Source organism: Drosophila bipectinata, chromosome 3R (assembly GCF_030179905.1).
Source record: "Drosophila bipectinata strain 14024-0381.07 chromosome 3R, DbipHiC1v2, whole genome shotgun sequence".
NCBI lineage: Eukaryota > Metazoa > Arthropoda > Insecta > Diptera > Drosophilidae > Drosophila > Drosophila bipectinata.
In genome coordinates this window covers 14129677-14148792 of record NC_091739.1, presented here as the reverse complement: position 1 = coordinate 14148792, position 19116 = coordinate 14129677, and the positions used below count along the sequence as shown (strand labels likewise).

Sequence of the window (19116 nt, the reverse complement as noted above, 5' to 3'; positions counted from 1 at the left end):
AAACAGTATTTAATCAAAAAAATAAGATTTATTGGATTAAATCAAATATGTGATTAAATTTTTAAACAGATTAAGTATAAAGTTTTGATAGAAAATGAAATTGCTTTTAAGCTTTTTAGTAAGAGTCTATAAGAGTGGTTTAGCTCTTAAAATTATATGAAGTATATAAAGTTTTTATTCGTTTATTTTCATGATTATATATAAACGATTCATCAATAAAGATTTAAAAGTTTAATTTCCCACAATAAAATATTTCTTTCCCATGGCATTATTATTATTTAAAGAACATTATTGAAATCTTAACGCATTTTTCTCACTTACCGTCGCAAAATTAACAAGTTATTTTTTTTTATGATATTAAAATTTTTATGATATTTTAAGAATATATATTTTTAATGAATTGCCCTCGGATCTGCTTCATGTTTTTTTAATACACACTTTTATTAAACTAAAACTGAGTCAAATATTTCACTAAACACACTCCAATTTAATTTAGCCTCAAGGTTTTTAATTTCCTTTTCCTATTTTTTTAAGAACCGTGGCTCTATTAAATAACTTGTTGAAAGTCAATTCGGTTTTTGCTTTGATTTTCAATCACGATTTGCGAAATGTATTAATTATGGCCTGAGGTCGAGCTGCGATTGAGCCGGATTAACCCGAGTTTGGGGATGGGATCAAGTAGATTCTAGTGCTTTATGGCTGACACTCCGCGGTTTTAATTTCGACTTTATGCGGCGATGATGACGACGACAATGACGACTCGCGGTACTAAAACTCCATTGTAAAGTGGTAAATACTCGGGCGGCGCACCGTAAAAAACGCCAAGCGCCAAAACCAGAACAACAGCATTAAAGAGGTATACACACCAACAGGATACACACATACACACACTCCACACACAGATACTCTTTCCTGGGTGTGTGCGAGAGTGCTGGTGTGTGGGCCGTTGTCTGTGTGTGTGTGGTGTGTTGCCTCTGTGTGTGAGAAATACGAAATCACCACTTTGCGACGCTCAGCATGGCGAGTACGAGTAGAAATCTCTTGGCTTTCGGTTGGTTCGCTCTCAGTTCGTGATTTTGGTCCCCATATAGCCCCAACTTCCCCCTCTGTTAGCCACCTCCCTCCACCTCATCCGTCCCCCTGCCTCCGCCAAGTATTTAAATTGAAAATTCGAATTCGGCTGAGTTGCAGGTTGGACGTGGCAACATTTAGAGGGTAGATGAAAATCCCAAATACGGAATACACCTGGCACCCATCTATAATCAATAAAAGCCATCTTTCTAGGCATTTAAATCAGTGAACCGCATTACAAAAGTTTCAGTTATTAAAATAATATTATTTAATAAAGTTTGGGTTTAGTGGCGGAAGTTCTAATGGGGAATCTTATGTATTTTTTTCTAATAAATACTTTAAATGCGGTTTTATGTCTAAAATTTTAAGGGAATTTTAAGGGCATAATAAAATAAAACATGAAAATAATGTGTCATAAATATTAGGGTTTCTAGGTCTTAAAAAAAAAGGAAATCAAATACATTTAATAACTCTTTTTGAGAGATTTCCATGAAACATGGATTCTTATGGCATATATGTACTTTTTAAAAAGTTTCAAAAAACTCATGAATTTTAAAAGATTTTATGGATTTGATATCTTTTTCTTAAACTAAAAAATATACTTTTCAAATATAAAACAAAAAGTATTATTCATCCTAAGAAAACTAAAACAAATGACTGGCCATGACAGATTTATGTTTTGTGTTTGGAAACAATTCCACGATTCATTTGGATTTAGTGGAATACAAAAATTACGAGCCAATAATTTACGATTTCGATTCAGTGAGCTTGAAAATATTTGCAATTTGCCGAAATTGTCCTCCTTCCCAAGGCCAGACGGCCATCTTGAAAGGACTTTTTCCGTTCCAGAGAAAGAAAGAAAAAGAGAGAGTGAGTAGTAGCGGCGCTACTGTATCGTATCCTTGCTGACAAAAGACGGCTGCTAATCGGGCGACTGGGCGAAGGCGATACATTTAGGAAATTGTGCACCATTCCGGCATTTTGGCATTCCATTTTTGCGGGCCAAGAGGCGGGCGAGCATTTACGACTTATAAATTATCGTTGTTTTTCCTTTAGTTGCGCTGCCGGCCACAGGACACCCAGAAGGACGAAGGGAGTGGGGTACGGGTAAGGGTGCGACCACAGTCCTGGATCTGAACGCTGCTGATTGTGGAGTTTTTGGGACATTAAGACACTGACAGCCGCAATTTATGGCCTTCGCAGTTGCCGACTTCAGGGCAGGGCTTGGCACTCATTCTCCTCGCCTGCCAGTCTTTCAGTCCTCCTCCAGTTGCCAGTCGTATTTACAGATACACAGCCAAAGATATATATGTATATACAGAAACCCACACTGTGACACATGAGGTCCTGGGCTAGGCTTCGCCTTTGTCCTGCCCACCGCCATGGCCAACTAATTTCCAATTTAACTAATGAAAAATAGCCACGGCCCAAAGCAAATGCTTCAATTGAAGCGCAACGCCTCCAAAAATGGTGGAATTTCCAGCTTGGTGATATTGAAAATTAGAATTCTTGGAAAGATTTGGTTTAACTGGGATCATCTTTAGTGGGATTTTTTTTATTTAAAAAAAACTATTTATATGTCAAATTTTAATCTTTCCAATTTGGTAAAAACAGACATTTCTCGGTGAAAACCCAAAAAATACAAATTCTTAGAATCCCAGATTAATTTTTAAAGCGATAAGCTCATTTTTCACTTTACACGCTTGAAGCTCCAGAACATCAAATCTGTTATGCAAATTACATTTTAGATTTTTTTTCCAGGCGCGTTATCATTCATAAGGTTTTATTATAATTTGTTTTCGCCCATCTAGGGCGTGTGTGTCTGGGAGTGGAAGGACAACATCTAAAGGATGTGCATTTGGCATCAGCTGCTGGAGAGGAATTTTATGCTGCCGAAAAATGTAATTTCCGCCGTTGCCGTCGTTTTTTGTCAGGAGGCCATAAAAGTGATGCACAACTTGATCGGCTTTGGTCTTTCCTTTGGCTCATCAGCGTTAAAAATACGATGGCGGAAAAGGGCAGCTCGGAGGGGAGGCGGAGCAACAAAGACGCTGCAAAAAATGTCACAGTTAATCGAGCGGAAGCGAGGAAAGTAAAGGATGCTCTTTCGCAGCCCTCACCACCACCGGTACATCGCTCATACGCCCCGTGGCACCGGATTGAAGATGAGCCCGACGAGGGGCGCGCGCAAATACTATTCGACTGGAAGCAGTTCTGGGTTTTAGTATTTTGTTTAATTGGCTATAACAGTTTTTTACAATCGGACGGCAGAAGTAGTCGCCACTGCTTTCCAACTGGCTCATCGCCTTGCAATATACTCAGTGCAGTAGTTACGACTGCTGTAGGTCTGAGGGTGAGGGCTTTGAAGCCAAACTGTTTGTTTTTTTGTTATTGTTCGGGCCCATTCGCGAAACGAAACGAAATATTATTGTCGATTCAAACTAATTGAGACATAAACTTAATTTGATGACTGATTTCATAAAACCGACAGCCCAGCCAAAGCCAAAACCATCCAATCAATGCAATGTGGGAAAGCAAGAATTGCGTGTGCCGTCGGCAAGGCGAAAGAACTCCTATTTACATAACAAAAACCTAAACAAAAAACACCCAAAGCAAGTGAAGCAGGCTCATTATGCAAATAAACAAATGAGTATTCACATGGCAGGATTTATTATCGAATGAACTGTTAGGCCATAAAGTATGTTCAAACATATACCTCGAATTTTATTGGCTTCCTCAAAGTGCTTCGGGGCTGGGAAAGTGTGTATTCTGATTTATCATTTGTTATGGCCCCTTTGAATAGTCAAAATGACACATATTCTCGGCAGATTGGTTAGCAGGTTAATGAATAATGGTTTTAAATAGACATTTTTTCAAAGGCGCACATTTTTCAAGGCTGTAAGCCAGATTTTGTATATTTTTTAAGCATTTTTTGTCCTATGAGGCTTGTTTATCTACGTTTAAGAATATAAAACATACGAATTCAACTATTCCGAGTTTTAAAATTCTTTAAATTCTTTTTTATCTCAGGAAGATATTATATTCAATTCTCATCATCAATTATTGAATAATTCTTATTCATATTTTACAATTAGTTTCCTTTTAACTTCAAATTTCTTATGTCCAAGTTCTTATTGATTTAAAATCTTGTTAAATATTTGCTTTCTAAATGTAACCACATTTCATGAAACCCCTAAAACGTAACTGAGTTGGACTCCTAAATCCCGACTTTACGGAATGGACTCCAAATGAGTCGGCTGATGATAAGTTGCGATACACTGGCTCACACAAAGAGGCCTATAATTTATGTAAATGCGAGGAGGAGGACCGGGACCAGCATGACGTTGGCCCTGGGATCGCGGTAAGTGGTTTGAGGTTTAAGGTAAGGTTTAAGGGGCTCCACGCGGGCAAAATGGTGGCTCAGGAACCGTGGATGCTGAAAGATGCTCGGCCAGGGACTGAGACAGAGCTGCGACTACCCGCGCCTCGCCTTCAATTACAAACACATAAATTCTCATTTCCATTTGACACATGACATCCCATAAAACTTGTTAAAAAGTACGGCAACAAAGGCACTGGGTTTGGGGTTCGAGGTTCTGAGTCTGTGTCGGAGATGGGATTGGATTCGATTTGATTGGAAACGAAGCGACCGACACATACACAGTCAGACAACAGACACTGCATCCAATATGGTACATTCTGTCTCACAATCTGGACGACTCAGCGTTTGGTCGTAAAAACGTAAAAAAAAAAAACACAAGGGTTTACGGACGCCGAATGATATCAGATTTCTTTTCACTGACTCCGGGCACTGCCTTTCATTTCGTTTCGTTTTGGCTGTGGATGCGAGTCTTTGGATTTTGATTTGGGTTCGGATGAGTGAAGGAAAATGGCGGAGTGGCATTAAGCGAACTGGGCACCGTTTTATGGAGTTCGCCCAAAGCTGAGTACAAAGCGGGGCTCATTATATATAAATCTCATTGATCCGCCATTAAAAGATACAGTTTAAATGCCGTTGGGGCCACGGGGAGTGCAACAATGACCGAATATCTGGCATTTAATGGCTCTGACGGAGTGGAAGACCGGCCTGCCTGCAGCACTTACATTTCTAGGAATGTCTTAGAAAAATAGCCGAGCAACCCATTCGATAGAGCAACACAAAGTATCCCCATAGAAGGCATCTCTGAATTCGTAATTTTGAAATCCACTTTGAGACAGACATCCGCATAAGCTCCTCAAACATTTGATGTCATAAAAACGAAATTGACATTTTCGCAAAGTCCGTTGCTGGGCAATAAATTTACTTTCAGCTTCTTTCTGGCGTTTCCGTTTATTTCTACTCATTTCTTGGCATTCGCAGACAAAGGAGCTCACCGACATTGTAAGGGGCTATTGTCTGGGTCACTTTTGAGTTGAACGCTTGGCTTTTACGAGTTCACGTAGCCGCGGAGTCCTGCCGGATCCGCCACGGAGACAACGATTTGCGATTTACGAGAACGCTCTAAAAGCGCTTAGATTTTGAATGCGATTATAGCCGCACGAGCAGCTCCGACGGAAATTAAGCGAATTTTCATTAAAACCGGATAGCGATCGCCGGTGAAGAGCAGCACATGTTGCGTACCGCTGAGCCCGCGGGCATACTGATTTGCATTTGTATCCTGCCAGGCAGCCCTAGGATCCTGCAGGTAACCTTGAGGTCACAAAATCGCTCAGCGATATAACCCAAACAATGCACTTCTCTCAACTCTTTTCATCGCTGCCAAATGGCATTAGAAACTGGGCTTCGTTTGTCTCAAGGACACACATCCTTTTCCGTTGCGCAATGTTATGCCCGATCGCCCAAGTTGCTTATCGACCAAGGTCGTCCAAGGTTACATTTAATGACTTTGAAAGAGGAGTTCACACGTCGATTGTAAAAGAGAACATTTCGAGTAAATGAATCCTTCAATTTATTTTGTAATGTTTTTGCCTGATGAACTTCACTTGAAAAAATTATTAAGAAGACTTGCCAAAGCTAGTAAGCAAGCTTGAAGACAATCTAGGCAGAAGCCAGAATCGCCCCATCGTTAAGGGGCGATAAATCCAATGCGCCGAGGAGCAATACGTAGAGTTCGCATCCAGTAAATAAAATCTTAAAAATAGACTAATTACTAATTTTAATTAATTTTGCTATTTATTAACCAAACTAGTGGACTTTAACAATAAAAAGCCGAATCCAAGAATGGAGTTAGTAGGTGTTTTTCCCCAAGTCCACTGAAATAGGAACAAATCAAATTACGCGAAAATTAAAATTAAAATAAATTAAATTATATTAATAATTAATATAAACGAAGTTCTTGTTCTGTTTTCAGTGATGCTGAAGATTGGATTGTACCCCACAGAAGAACCAGTGCTGTCTAAGCCTTGACCTTGTCAAAGCCAACCCTTTTTTGAAAACTAAAAAAATTATTTAGTTATATGAAATAAAAATTATATCTTGTCCCAAAACTGTTTTTACGGAATTATGCGAGAAAATTTAAAAATTACTTTTGGCAGCCTGAGACGACCGGAAAGCAGTGTTTCGCACCCATCTCAAAGCGCCACCTGGTGCTCACTAAGCCTGCGTATCAACACAATCTCAAACCAAATGGTTGTGAACCTTACTATAGACGGTTTTTCTACCAAAAGGGGCGGAGCAATAGAAAATAGAATGGCTGTGAAAAACAAAATGGATGACAAAATGGCTGTTGCACGGAAATAAATCTCTAGCCTTTTGAAGTACACAACATATTCACACATACATACATATTTTTATATCCATATTTAATTAAATAATATAAAAAATGCTAAAGTTCGAATAAATAAGACATTTATTAAAATATGGATTTTGATTATGGATAATATTTTAAATATGGATAGTACTAAAGTGACTAAAAGGTCATTGCTTTGGCCTATCTTAACGTGACAATCTCTATGGTTTATGAAACACATTTGTTAATCTTCAATTGTTATAAAATTCAAATATATTTTTTGAAAAAAAAATGCATCTGAGTGTATTTTTATTGTATCAGTTTATCTCGGAGACACACATGCACAAACTTTTATAGGGGTGGATGGTATCTTCGTTAGATAAACAATTTTGGAATGAAAAGAGGGGTTGCAGTGCGTGGCTCCATTTTGCGGAATTGGATCAAGCGGCGGTGGTGCTTAAGTGCCGCCATTCCATTTCCCGTTATGAGTTGCCGACACTTTTATGGCAGGACGTGATCTTGTAGAACAAAAGTGCCCCTGGCAGCCGTGGGAACTTTCCAGATGCCCTTTATCGCCATGCCATAAACGGCAAATGGCGGCCGGAAATCAGTTTCTTCTTCTTGTTTTTAAATCAACATTGCTGCAAAAGAATCTCACTGAATGGTATCACGCGCATCCACCCATATAGCGGGATTGAATTAAGAAGGATATAAAACGCCACTAGGACAACATTGTCGCTCTAAATGGGGTTACTGAAATGAAAAGCATTCGCGGGAATTGTTTCTAAGGCTCTTGATTAATTCTAATTGCCTTGATTCAAAAAGAATTTAAAAATAAATGTTGCAACAGGGAAAAGCTTACCCGTCATTTTTATAATCCGCAGAGGGACACATTTTAAGAAATAGATTGGATGGGATGTTTATGAAAGTACAATTATTTTCGTGTTGTAAAATGTTCTATTCCGTCAAAGTACCTATTTTATTTTGAATCCCTAGTAAAATGTTTAGCACAATATGTTGTGTTTAGGCTTTAAAAAAAATAATTATCCCATTTTAAAAATATTCTTTTTTCACGATTCATAGTATATTCAGGATATTGGCAACTGAAATAGGTCTATAAGACCTTGCCTAAGTTTTATGGCTTTTAGGATTAAACGAAATTCGGATTTATACCGGTTAAATAAAAATATTTTGATATTGAAACCATAAAAACTTGAATTTTATGCCACAAAAAAAACCCCAAAGATAAAAAAAAACGTGGTATAAAATTGGTAATTTAAAAAAGATATAACAAACTAAAATAGCATGCATCTCTGTAACGAAGTTACAAGTTTTCATAATTTAGGATGACACAGGGGCGAAAGAAAATAAAAACAGATTCCATATATGTTCAAAATGTTCACTAAGAGCCTCTGACTTTAAATGATTTTAATTTTAAGCATTCCTAAAGCATAAACCATATACGAATGAAACCAAATCGCAATTACTTATTGACAATAAAAAGTGATGTATGTAATTCTTGTTACGAAAACTTTAATATAAATAAAGAGAATCTCATACAGATATTCTGAATAAAAATAACTTATTAAGAATTACATTTTCAATTCTTATTTAAACTCTTTGCAATAAATATTTTTAGTCCCAAAAACCCGACGTTGCAACAAATTTTACTCACCCACGACCGCTTTGCATCGGTATCAAGCTTTATAACTTGCCATTTAAAAATAAATGTACTAAATTTTTAACAATCACTTAAATAAACATGCAAATACTGCAATCGTGTCACTCACCGTCGGCTCTGAATGCAATAGTAATTCAAGACCGGATTACTGGAATTATAGGCAATTGGGTAGTATAATTGATAATGGCGAGATATTTGCCACCAGTCTGGCAGATTTAGGTTCGATTTGATGGTGGCTATAATTTAAAGCACATAGTAACTTGGCTACCGCGGAATGTTTATTAAAATTGCACATTAAATTCCTTGTTGAGTCTTTTTTTTTGTGTCCAATAGTCTCCGACAATTACGAGTGTTATAGTTCCCGTTTTAGGGCCCCGATGTTTCTGGAGTTCTTATTGCGGTTATTGTTGGTTTATTATTTTAACACTTTCGTGAAAGAACGCGCCGGCGGGGCCAAGTGTTAGAGCCAGTTTTGGAGTCGAGCCGAGACTGAACTGAATGGTGTGCGAGCTCTCCGCTGTCTGTGAATGGTTGTTAGTTTCCAGGAATCGCAATCGCACACACGCTCAGAAAAAAAAACAAACGACAACCACGCCGACGCCAACGCCACCAAGAGTCACCCAATGTTCCGATGCCAGTATGGTTAAGGCTTTAGCTATATCCACAGATACAGATACAACACCCAGCTACAGATACAGATACAGCAATGGCAATAGGAAAATCGGCAACAACAGCGACCGTGACGAAACATGGGGTCCCGGGTCCCGGGGAGGATTCGGTATCATAAATAGTAGATAAACAAATAAATACAGCGGCATGGGGAACGGAACTAGATATATGACGGGCATATATCTTGCGAACGGCACTCGCACCCGCACCCTCACAAAAAAAAACCTCACACCCCCATAAGAATTTTTCAATATTCTTCGATTTCGATACATCGAACTGAGGGGTTGCAGGCACCGCTCCAGATACATAAATTCGCCAGGGACAGGAATCAACCACCGCCCCCACATACACATACGAATGCTCCGCGTATCCGTATCTTTGTCTGTGTCTGCGCAGTGCGCAGCAGTACCAGTCACTTGCCACAGATAAGGATACACGCAATGAGCCGTGTTCGTGCCACGTCAAAAATCAATCACCATCGGCGGAACGGATGCATTTTATTGTGCGCAGACTCCGTTTTATGGAAATCCAGCTTGTCGGGGTGGACGCCCACATTTGGATGAATTTTGGGGCTTATTTACTTTTTTTTTGATTCTTTGGTTTAATATTTAAAGCCTTAATACGGTAACCTGCTGAGTTTTGTTAGGCCCTAAATCGAATGGAAGTAGTCCATTTCTATAAAGCATACATACGATATGCAAAATATTAAGTCTATTGGCCTTGATATAAAAATATTACTAATAGTTATTTAAAGTTAATGAATAATACCCAAAAGGTCATTAGTAAAAATGAAACATAAAACAAAAATTTTATCTAATCTTAACAGTCCTAAAATGGAAAGTACCATAAAAAAAAGTGCCCAAAAACAAGAAAATATAAATAAAGCTAAATTTTAAGGCTTTTTAAAATAAAACAATTTAATATCTGCAAGTTGTAATAAATTATGTTCTAATGCTAAATAGTATTCTTATGGTATGACATTTGGAAACCAAGTTCTACCTCCTTAAAAGGACATTTTCTGTTAAGATTCTACGAACATAGGTTAACTCTAACATGGATACTCCTATAATAATGTTTCAAAATATTAAACATTTTACAACATAATAAGTGTCATTGTAAAACTGAAAGTAATTTCCATATGAAATTCCTCTTTTTAGCCACTGGTTTTCAAAATTCTAGGCCAATTTACCTGGGCAGGGTAATGTGTGAAAACCAAAGCCAACAAAGGCTGGGAGAGCTCTATTTTTTTTGTTTTTCGAGTAGATGTGACGTCGCCTAGCGGAGAGTGACTTTCAAAACAGAAAACAGGCCCTTTCCAAGATACTCCAATGGGTAGGAGGAGGTAGTGGGAATGGGAAACAGCGCCAACGGAACCGCCACGGTCCAAAGATTCGACGCGACGCCCGGCCAGGTGTTTACCTGCGAAATGTGTGGCAAGCTTTGTGTTTGGAACACTTCCTTCTCCGATGCCAAGACCGCTCCAGCCGCTAAGTAACTAAGCAAACAACGCGTGCTAGAGTCGTACGTCTAATCCGAATTGTCCAGGCTCTGGCACTCAGCACATCCATGTGAGATGCGTTCAGAAATCCGGGGACAGTTGTGCTAAAATCGCATCAATTCTCAGTTTGCCTTTAAATAGCACCCACCTAGCTTTTAAAAAAGTTTAAATACGACTGGCTAATACAAGTTCTTAGTAAGTTATAGTTATGCTTTCAACAGTTTTATTTTTTATAGATTTGATGCAGATCGATGAAGAATCAATGCACAATTCTTTCAAGGTATCCCGGTAGGTAGGTTTCAAGGTAGCTCTGGAATCGGATCAATATTGGGAAAGATATAGGCATTGGTGGGGCTCATATAATCGCTTCCATACATTTTCCAAATTTCGAAGGGGACCCCCTAGAAAATTTGACAAAAAATCTAAAAAATAATGTGTTTCTAGATTTTGATGCAGATTGATGGAGAATCAATCCACAATTCTTTCAAGGTATCCCGCTCTGGAATCGGATCAATATTGGCAAAGATATAGGCATCGGTGGGGCTCATATAGTCGCTTCCATACATTTTCCAAATTTTGAAGGGGACCCCCTAGAATATTTGACAAAAAATCTAAAAAATAATTTGTTCCTAGATTTTGATGCAGATCGATGGAGAATCAATCCACAATTCTTTCAAGGTATCCCGCTCAAGAATCGGATAAATATTGGCAAAGATATAGGCATCGGTGGGGCTCATATAGTCGCTTCCATACTTTTTCAGAATTTTGGGATTTTATAGCAGCAGGTTGATGCATTACTTAGTTACCAAAACCAATATTTGCCGACGGTAATGAGAAACGAATAATGCTATCTCTAGTAAAATTAATAAAAATCAATGAAAAACAAGACAATTTTATAAAATTTTCTAGAAAAAGCCTGTTGTTGGCGCTTGGCGTCTTCTTTTCTCTTGCGAGTCAAAGTGCAATGACTGATAGCACTTGCACTTGCTTTGAGGTCACTCTGGGAAATCAGTCACGCAGTTTTTTTGCTGTCGCCCACACTCCCTGAATAGTCGTCGAAGAACTCTCAAATATTTTGACGGTTCGTCAAAGGCATTGTGTTGAAAAGACAAACCTGCACCTTAAAAAAACCTTAAGAGCCGACTGTGTTAAAAGGGAAATCACACATTTTGGACCGATTTGCATTTGCTTGCGAGTCAAAAAAGAAGAAAACATCAGGGCTCTGTGATTTACGATATGCAATGGATTTGGCAACGAAACATGCGTATAGTTTTCAGTTTCAGGGGTTGGGAGAGGTGCGAAGTTGACTTGCAATGCTAGGGCTACTGTTCTGCACTCCATAAGGACGAGACCTAATGGATGGCCGCGAAATAACCGTTGCCAGCCTGCCAACTTGGCACCGGACGTCTTGATACTTATGGCGAGAAAATGGAAAATTCGATGCCGCCATTAACATTTATTGCTACTTTGGGAAAACTCGATTACACCACCACCACCACCCTGGCCAGCACCACCACCGTCCCAGCCAACATTGCATTGCCATTTCACAGCCGCCATTTTATGAGTCGCGCCCGGGCACTTATGGCATCATCTCAGCCCCAGATGGGGGAGCGAGACCATCCTGCCAGGATGCTAGGATACCAGGACAACTGATGGCTGATGGAGAGCTGGCAGTCCTCGTAAAACGGATTTTGCGCTTAGTCAGGGATGCGTGCAGCGGTTTTATTGATGCCCACTCGGCGCACTCGGAAAATGTATACAGTTTTCCATTTATACAACCTTCCCCGCTCCGTTCTGCAGCCTCCGCCTGGCCTGGTCGCTGGCCATAAAATATCCAAATGTTCGCAACCATAAAAGTTTATGAGTGCATCCAAATTGGGTTTCGGCTTGAATGGATGCCACCAAGCTCCGCTTCAGGGGTTCCTTCGATTCAAAGCTGAATCGCAGGAATCATTTTAGGAGCGAAAAACTAGTCAAAAGTTGACAGTTCTACAGTCTGTCGTCTCCGGAAATGGACAAGTTCGTAGTTCTGGGGTTGGTGACCCTAATCTTCCTGGGCATTGCCATTGTGGGCAGCCTGCTGGCTCGATTGTGGCAGGAGAGCAGCGTCATCCGTTGCTGCATAATCCTCACCTGCGTCTGCTGCTACATGGCCTGGCTGATCACCTTCCTGATGCAGTTGAATCCTCTGATTGGGCCTCGTGGTGAACGGAGAACCCTCTTCGGCATTATGGCCTATTGGCCGAACTCTGGTTTCCACGATCAGCTGGACTCGTAACTGCATGATTCTGTATATTTTCAATGAATTAAATAAGTGATAGAAATGATATGTGTAAAAAATTATGTGAAATTTGGCAAAATGGGAGAGATGGCAATGTCTGCTGTATAGACTCCGTATTCATAAAAACCTTCAAAAAAACCCACAGAATAAAAAAAAATTGATCTTAACTTGATTCAAAATATATAGAATATTTATTAAGAACTGCAACTACACCCGTGCCTTTACGAAAAGTACGAAAATATACTAAGGAAGTGCTTCCAGGCAACGCCGTAGTTCCTGAACGAACTCTAGTACCCTCTCGTAGTTTGGCTTCTCACGGGTGCACTCATCCATTAGATCAATGGGGCTACAAACACCCAGACCCTTGGCAACATCAACGCCAAATTCAAGCGTCTCCACCGGTCCGGTCCGTCGTAGATACTTGGGGGCAATTAGCTCAGGCCGGTAGGCGTGGATGAGGGCGCATAAGGCGCGACCGCTGGTCCAGGATTCGGAAAACTCGTACATGGGAACGCCATAGGGTCGGATCTTTTCTTTACACCACTTCAGAGCCCATAGACGACGGTCACCGAAGGTCTTGCCGTCGAAGATTGAAAACGAAGAGACGTTAGAGACGACGCTCCTCGAACAGTCCTTGCTTGTTAAGGATATCTTGTCCCACCGCATCTCGGGGCGCGTTTCTGATTTTATAATAAAATTACTAGCACATTTTGTAGAATTTTGTTTAAGGTAATTCAAATCCAACTGCCTCCAATTCTCACGGACCGCCAGAAGATTGTTCTGCAAAGAGCGGCACACTACTTTCCATTTTATTTCGCAGGCGGGGAACTTCAGTTGCTTATGATACTGAAGAGCTTTCAGGGTATCATCGATTACTCGCATAGTTTCTTCTCCTGTGTGTTTCAGAGATTTAAAAGAAGTCTTATAGGCTATTTTTTTGTTGGTTGAGCTTGACATCTTGGTATTGCTATAGCACAGGTTGGAGATATCCCGCTTGATCTCTGACACGATTTTCTTGTTTTGTGTCAACTCTTCTTGGGCATATATTAGTTGCTGTTTCAAGACTCTTATTGTCTCTGGTACCAGTTCCTTTCGTACTACTTTCATGGCACTTGAAGTTTTTAGAGCTTTCTTTGAAAGCTGGGTTTTATCAGGGATAGGATCTCTTTTGTACGTGTGATCTCTTTGGATAGCCATATAGCTTTTCTGCAGCGTTTTATTGGCGTCCTTGAGTTTCCTGATAATCTCGTTGGCTGATTCTAATTTATGTTCGGTATGGGCTATAATCTCGTTGGCTGATTTTAATTTATGTTCGGTATGGGCTAGACGATTCTTAATATCCGCAGAGTCACTCTTCTCCTTGTCCACCATCTCTTCGGAATTTTTTCTGGTTAAAATTTCGGCGTTTTGGTCTGAAATAGCTTCCTTCAAACCCAAAAGCTTGTGAGACACGTCCTGCAGTTTTTGTATTGCGTCTAATTTCTTGAACCTAGCCCTAAGATCGGCCAACTCATCAGTATTCACTGCCTTGGGAAGTGCCTGCTGAGGGCGAGGGCTCTTCGACGGATTTTTGGCCATTTTCTCCAGCTCCACAAGAACCGAACTAAGCTTATACTGATAGGTATTTTGTATATGTTGATCCATTTCAACTCCGTCGTTATCCCAAGGAAGGATTAAATAAAGTTCCCTCATTATCTTTGAGCCTGCATATAATATATTCGTAAAAATGGATGTTTCATAAATTTGATACTCACATTTTTTCAACACCAAGGAATTCTCATCCTTCTCCGGATCTATATTTTCCTGGGATTCCACGTATTTTTCGGACATTAGCCTGATCAATAAAAGGGTTTCCCCCATGCACCGCTTACTTTCCAAAAATTTAGAAACCGGAGAACGGACTGGAGTTGGACTGGAGGGCTGATCTTCCTTGCCGTTGGATAAAAGTTTTTTTAATTTCAAAATGCGATCCATAAAATCAGTCATTTTAAGTAAAATTTTTAAAATTTAGCAAAGCAAACGAATGAGTGGTTGACTACGGGGCGAAATAAAACCTATGTATATATATCTGAAACTGAGACTTTCTAAAATTTGACGGAAAAGTAAATGAATATATGTATGATAGTTTTATTTTATAATAGAAATAATTCTCGAATATGCAGTTAATAAAAATGATTCCTTTTGTTTAAAAAATACTATAACTGGCTGTCAAAGAGCGACCCCTCTTGTCAGTAAATAACAACTACAGCTTTGCCTATATGTACAACAGAGGGCGCTAAGCAATTAAAAGCGCGATGCAATAGATGAACTAGTTCATTTTTGGGCGCAAACATTTAAATAACATTTAAACTAAATAAAAATAATAATAAAATACATAATAACTAAATAGTTTACAAACTAAATGATGACCATTAAATAAAATTTTAAATTTTACGAGTATATATATATTTTTTCTAATATCAATTTTACAGAACAAGAGTAACAAGAATATAACATTTAATACTGATTAATATCTGTAACAAAAGAGGGATATTAGATTATAGTTTAAAGAATTAAACACTATTAAGGGCACCTGTAGTAATTGGCTTTAAAAGGTCCCGCCTTGTTCAGGCCCATGAACTTCGCCTGCTCATCCGTGAGCTCTGTGAGATGAGCATCAAAAGTGGCCAGATGCAGACTTGCCACGTATTCATCTAGTAAATAATAAAGTTTAAAATTATATAAATTTTTATTATTAAAATTTACTCAACACCTACCCATTTTCTTTGGCAACAGATAGACATCCGACTTGTACCTTCCTGGCGCCGAGTACAACTCAATCAGGGCGAGGGCCTGAGTGGAGGAGGCCACGGAGACCACGAACGAGGAAATTGTGGAGCAGGAGAGATTCACCAGCCTGCCTTCCGCCAGAAGAATAATCATTCTGCCGTCGGGCCAGATAATGTGATCAACCTGGGAGCGAACACGTTCCCAAGTCAATTCCGGCGTATGCAAGCTGTTCTGTAGAGGAACCAGATATTAAAAGATATACAGGAGTCTTGCATTCCCAGTACTTACCACATCGATCTCGGAGCAGGAATGACCCATATTGCAGAGTATGCATCCATTTTTCATGCGATTCATGTGATCCCGGGTAATCACGTTCTTGTTTCCGGTGGCTGTGACCACCACATCCACAGTCCGAATGACTTCGTTCAGCCGTACCACCCGGAACCCGTCCATAGCTGCTTGGAGGGCACAGATGGGATCCACCTCGGTGATATAAACGATGCAGCCTTGGCCCTTTAGGGATTGAGCACATCCCTTGCCCACATCCCCGTAGCCACAAATCACCACCTGTTTGCCGCCAAACATAATGTCCGTAGTGCGTTTTAAACTAAAAATAAAACAATTAAATCAAAAAGTAAAAAAAAAATAAACGTAAACTCCTCTCACCTGTCCAGTATGGAGTCACGGCATGTGTAGAATGTATCAAACTTGTTTTTGGTGACCGAGTCGTTGACATTGATGGCCGGAACGGTGAGCTTTCCTCCCTTGGAGAGCATATAGAGGCGATGAACCCCCGTCACGCTCTCCTCCACAATGCCCCGAATGCCCTTGAAGAAGTCCGGATACTTCTTTAGCATCAGGTGCGTGGCATCGCCGCCATCGTCCAAAATAAGATTCGGGGTCCAGCCCTCCTTGTGAATGCACCTGTCCAGGCACCACCAGAACTCCTCCTCGGTTTCGCCTCGCCAGGCAAAGATCGGAATGCCCGCCTCCGCCAAGGCTGCTGCAACGGCATTCTGGGTGGAGTATATATTGCAGGCCGCCCAGCGAACGGTGGCCCCCAGCTGGACCAGGGTCTCGATCAGAACCGCCGACTGGGCGTTGACATGGGTGCAGCCGACGATGTGTGCTCCCTTGAGGGGCTTCTCATCCTTGGCCCTTTTTCGGAGTGTCATGATGCCGGGCATTTCGGATTCCGCAATCTCGATCTCACGACGGCCAAAAGTACTCTTTGATATGCTTTTCACGCAAAAATCTGTTCCGCCGGCGGAGTTGCGTTGATGGTTGTCCTTGGGCGAGATTTCTTCCTCATCGGAACTTCCCGTAAAACAGGCTAAATATTACTAGTTAGTATTACTAAAAGCTTCATAATCCAAATACTTACTGGAGCTAAAGGAGCAAGTGGAGACATCGGAAAACCGCCGAGCTTCGATGCTGGACTTCTTCACAGCAGTCTAATAAAAAATGGAAAACAATTCATTAATTTCCAGATAATATAGTTTTGTTTACACAAACATGTTCATTTTTATCGGAATTAAGCAAACAATGGCTCTAATGATTTTAATTAAAAATGAAATCGTGCATATGAGCAGGAATAAAATGGAAAAATTATTAGCATTTCGGATCTTAAATTTAGATTCCCATGCAAATCAGAGGATCTTCTTCTCTGGCAGACTCAATTGTTGGCCAGTTTTGTTAACACTTTTATGAAAGATCATAAAACCAACAAGCGGTAATGGCACCAATTCACAAGCCAATGAATTTGTTGCACTTTTCAATTAACAGGTGGCCATCGGATTAATTTATTTCGCACTGATATGTGTTTATGACAAACAGACGTAGATTCGGATCTGATTAATGTTTGATGAGAAACTTACGGGTGTCTTCTAACTGGTGCTAAATCAGTAACAATTCCGGAGAAATCCAGATTTTAATGCAAAGAAAACGCGAATGGAAAAACATGCGAATAAGCTCGAGGCACGAAGCTAATTGAAATCATTTAGCATACCGGCGATAATTCGACGCGCCAATTGATCGCGGATGGGAATATGAAAACACAAATGTACAGATCCCGAATCCGGACCTCCATATAGTGCATGTAAACATACGAATTAATGAAATCCACATTTGTGCCTTTGCTATTGTTGTTTACAAATCGCCGGGCCATATGGAATAACACGATCTTGTATCTACAAGATTATATTATTCTACGATCCTAATTAGTTGAGATTTACAACCGATTCATGGCCTAACAAATCAAAGATCGAAAATCTGCACTGGGATAATGACTTGGAAGTTTATAGTGTAAATTTGAGAAATTATCTTCCGGTGTATATGATTTTATGGACCCAATTATACGATCACTTGCACAGAGGGTATTCAAAACTTCGAGGTGGTTTGACTAGACTTTATGAATATTTTTTAAGCGGGTTGCTGGGGCTTTTGTTTGTTTTGCTTTCACAAGATGTCACGTGCTGTTTTTAATTTAGTCGCCAAGTCGGGTTTTTACCAACACACACCTACCTCATAAATATTCCATATAATATTTCGAATAAAATTCGTCTAAGAAGTCGACGTATGTATATTTACCTTATCAGCCAAACTCAAGTCGGCGAACGTTGTCTCTGGCATTTTAGACATTTTGAAGGCACTGAGAACAAATTATAACCGAAAACGAGGAAAAAAAATGAAAACAAACAAATGTCGTCAGGGCCAGAAATTAAAAACACAAAAAATAAGCTCAATAATAATGAGAGAACGACCTTGATGGACTTACATTTGAATTGAAAACTGGTTATTTATGCCGGAGCTTGTTTCGTTTCGATTACTAGTGTTCTATGCACCCCCGGAGACCAGCTCTAATCAGCAAGTGCAAGTGCTAGATATCGGCTATGGTGGCTTCTTTATATTCTACTGAGCAGGAGGAGGCGGAGAAACACGTCAGTCCGGATGGAGATCAGGCGGCAGACTAGATCGGATCGGACTCACTTTGCTTCAATCGGCCAGCGATTCGAATTCAAACAAGATCGGATGGGATCGCCTCTCGATTGCGTTCGCTTTACTGGGCAATATCTCCTCCGTGTTTCTTAAGTATCTGGAGCGATCGATGATCTTTATAGATCTCAGATCTCGGTCGTCCGCTCTCGACTGGGGCTAAAAGCAAACTGAGTCACTGGCTTATACGCTCAAGCAACGAGCTAATAAAAAACGAAAGCAAAAACTTAAAAACAAAATCCAAAAACACAACAAAACGCCAGAGCGAGTATCAGTAAATAATAAGATTGCCACATTTATGAGAATGTTATCACGGTACGGAGGAGCTCTTATCACCGCCCCCCGAACGGCTATACGGCTCTCCCCGTTCTTATCCCCCACGAGAGCTTATCATGATCCAACTTCACTCCACGCCGTATACGCG

The 19116-nt window shown here is 40.1% G+C and overlaps 3 protein-coding genes across 5 annotated transcripts in view; all 3 read right to left on the bottom strand.

Annotated features, from left to right (window-relative positions):
* Positions 1-8608, bottom strand: part of Abd-B (Abdominal B) — a 43751-nt gene extending 35143 nt beyond the window's left edge. Inside the window, exon 1 of one of the 3 annotated variants that reach the window (XM_070280857.1) lies at positions 8591-8608. The gene's annotated coding sequence lies outside the window, so the exon portion shown is untranslated. Of the gene's footprint in view, positions 1-321; positions 420-8475; positions 8495-8590 lie in introns of those variants that run through there. The other 2 variants (XM_070280855.1, XM_070280854.1) reach the window with 2 other exon arrangements.
* A 4513-nt stretch (positions 8609-13121) lies between these two features.
* On the bottom strand, positions 13122-15027 carry Actn3 (alpha actinin 3). Its single transcript, XM_070281351.1, has 2 exons — positions 14684-15027; positions 13122-14632 (listed from the first exon to the last, which is right to left on the bottom strand). The coding sequence occupies exons 1-2, from the start codon at positions 14913-14915 to the stop codon at positions 13173-13175; spliced, it is 1692 nt and encodes a 563-aa protein (XP_070137452.1). The 5' UTR covers positions 14916-15027; the 3' UTR covers positions 13122-13172.
* Positions 15028-15350: 323 nt separating this feature from the next.
* Positions 15351-18865, bottom strand: AhcyL2 (Adenosylhomocysteinase like 2). Its single transcript, XM_017247227.3, has 8 exons — positions 18475-18865; positions 18288-18348; positions 17083-17152; positions 16365-17031; positions 15987-16305; positions 15686-15929; positions 15502-15622; positions 15351-15442 (listed from the first exon to the last, which is right to left on the bottom strand). Exons 2-8 carry the CDS (start codon positions 18336-18338, stop codon positions 15436-15438), a joined length of 1479 nt encoding a protein of 492 aa, XP_017102716.2. The 5' UTR covers positions 18339-18348; positions 18475-18865; the 3' UTR covers positions 15351-15435.
* Between the last annotated feature and the right edge of the window lie 251 nt (positions 18866-19116).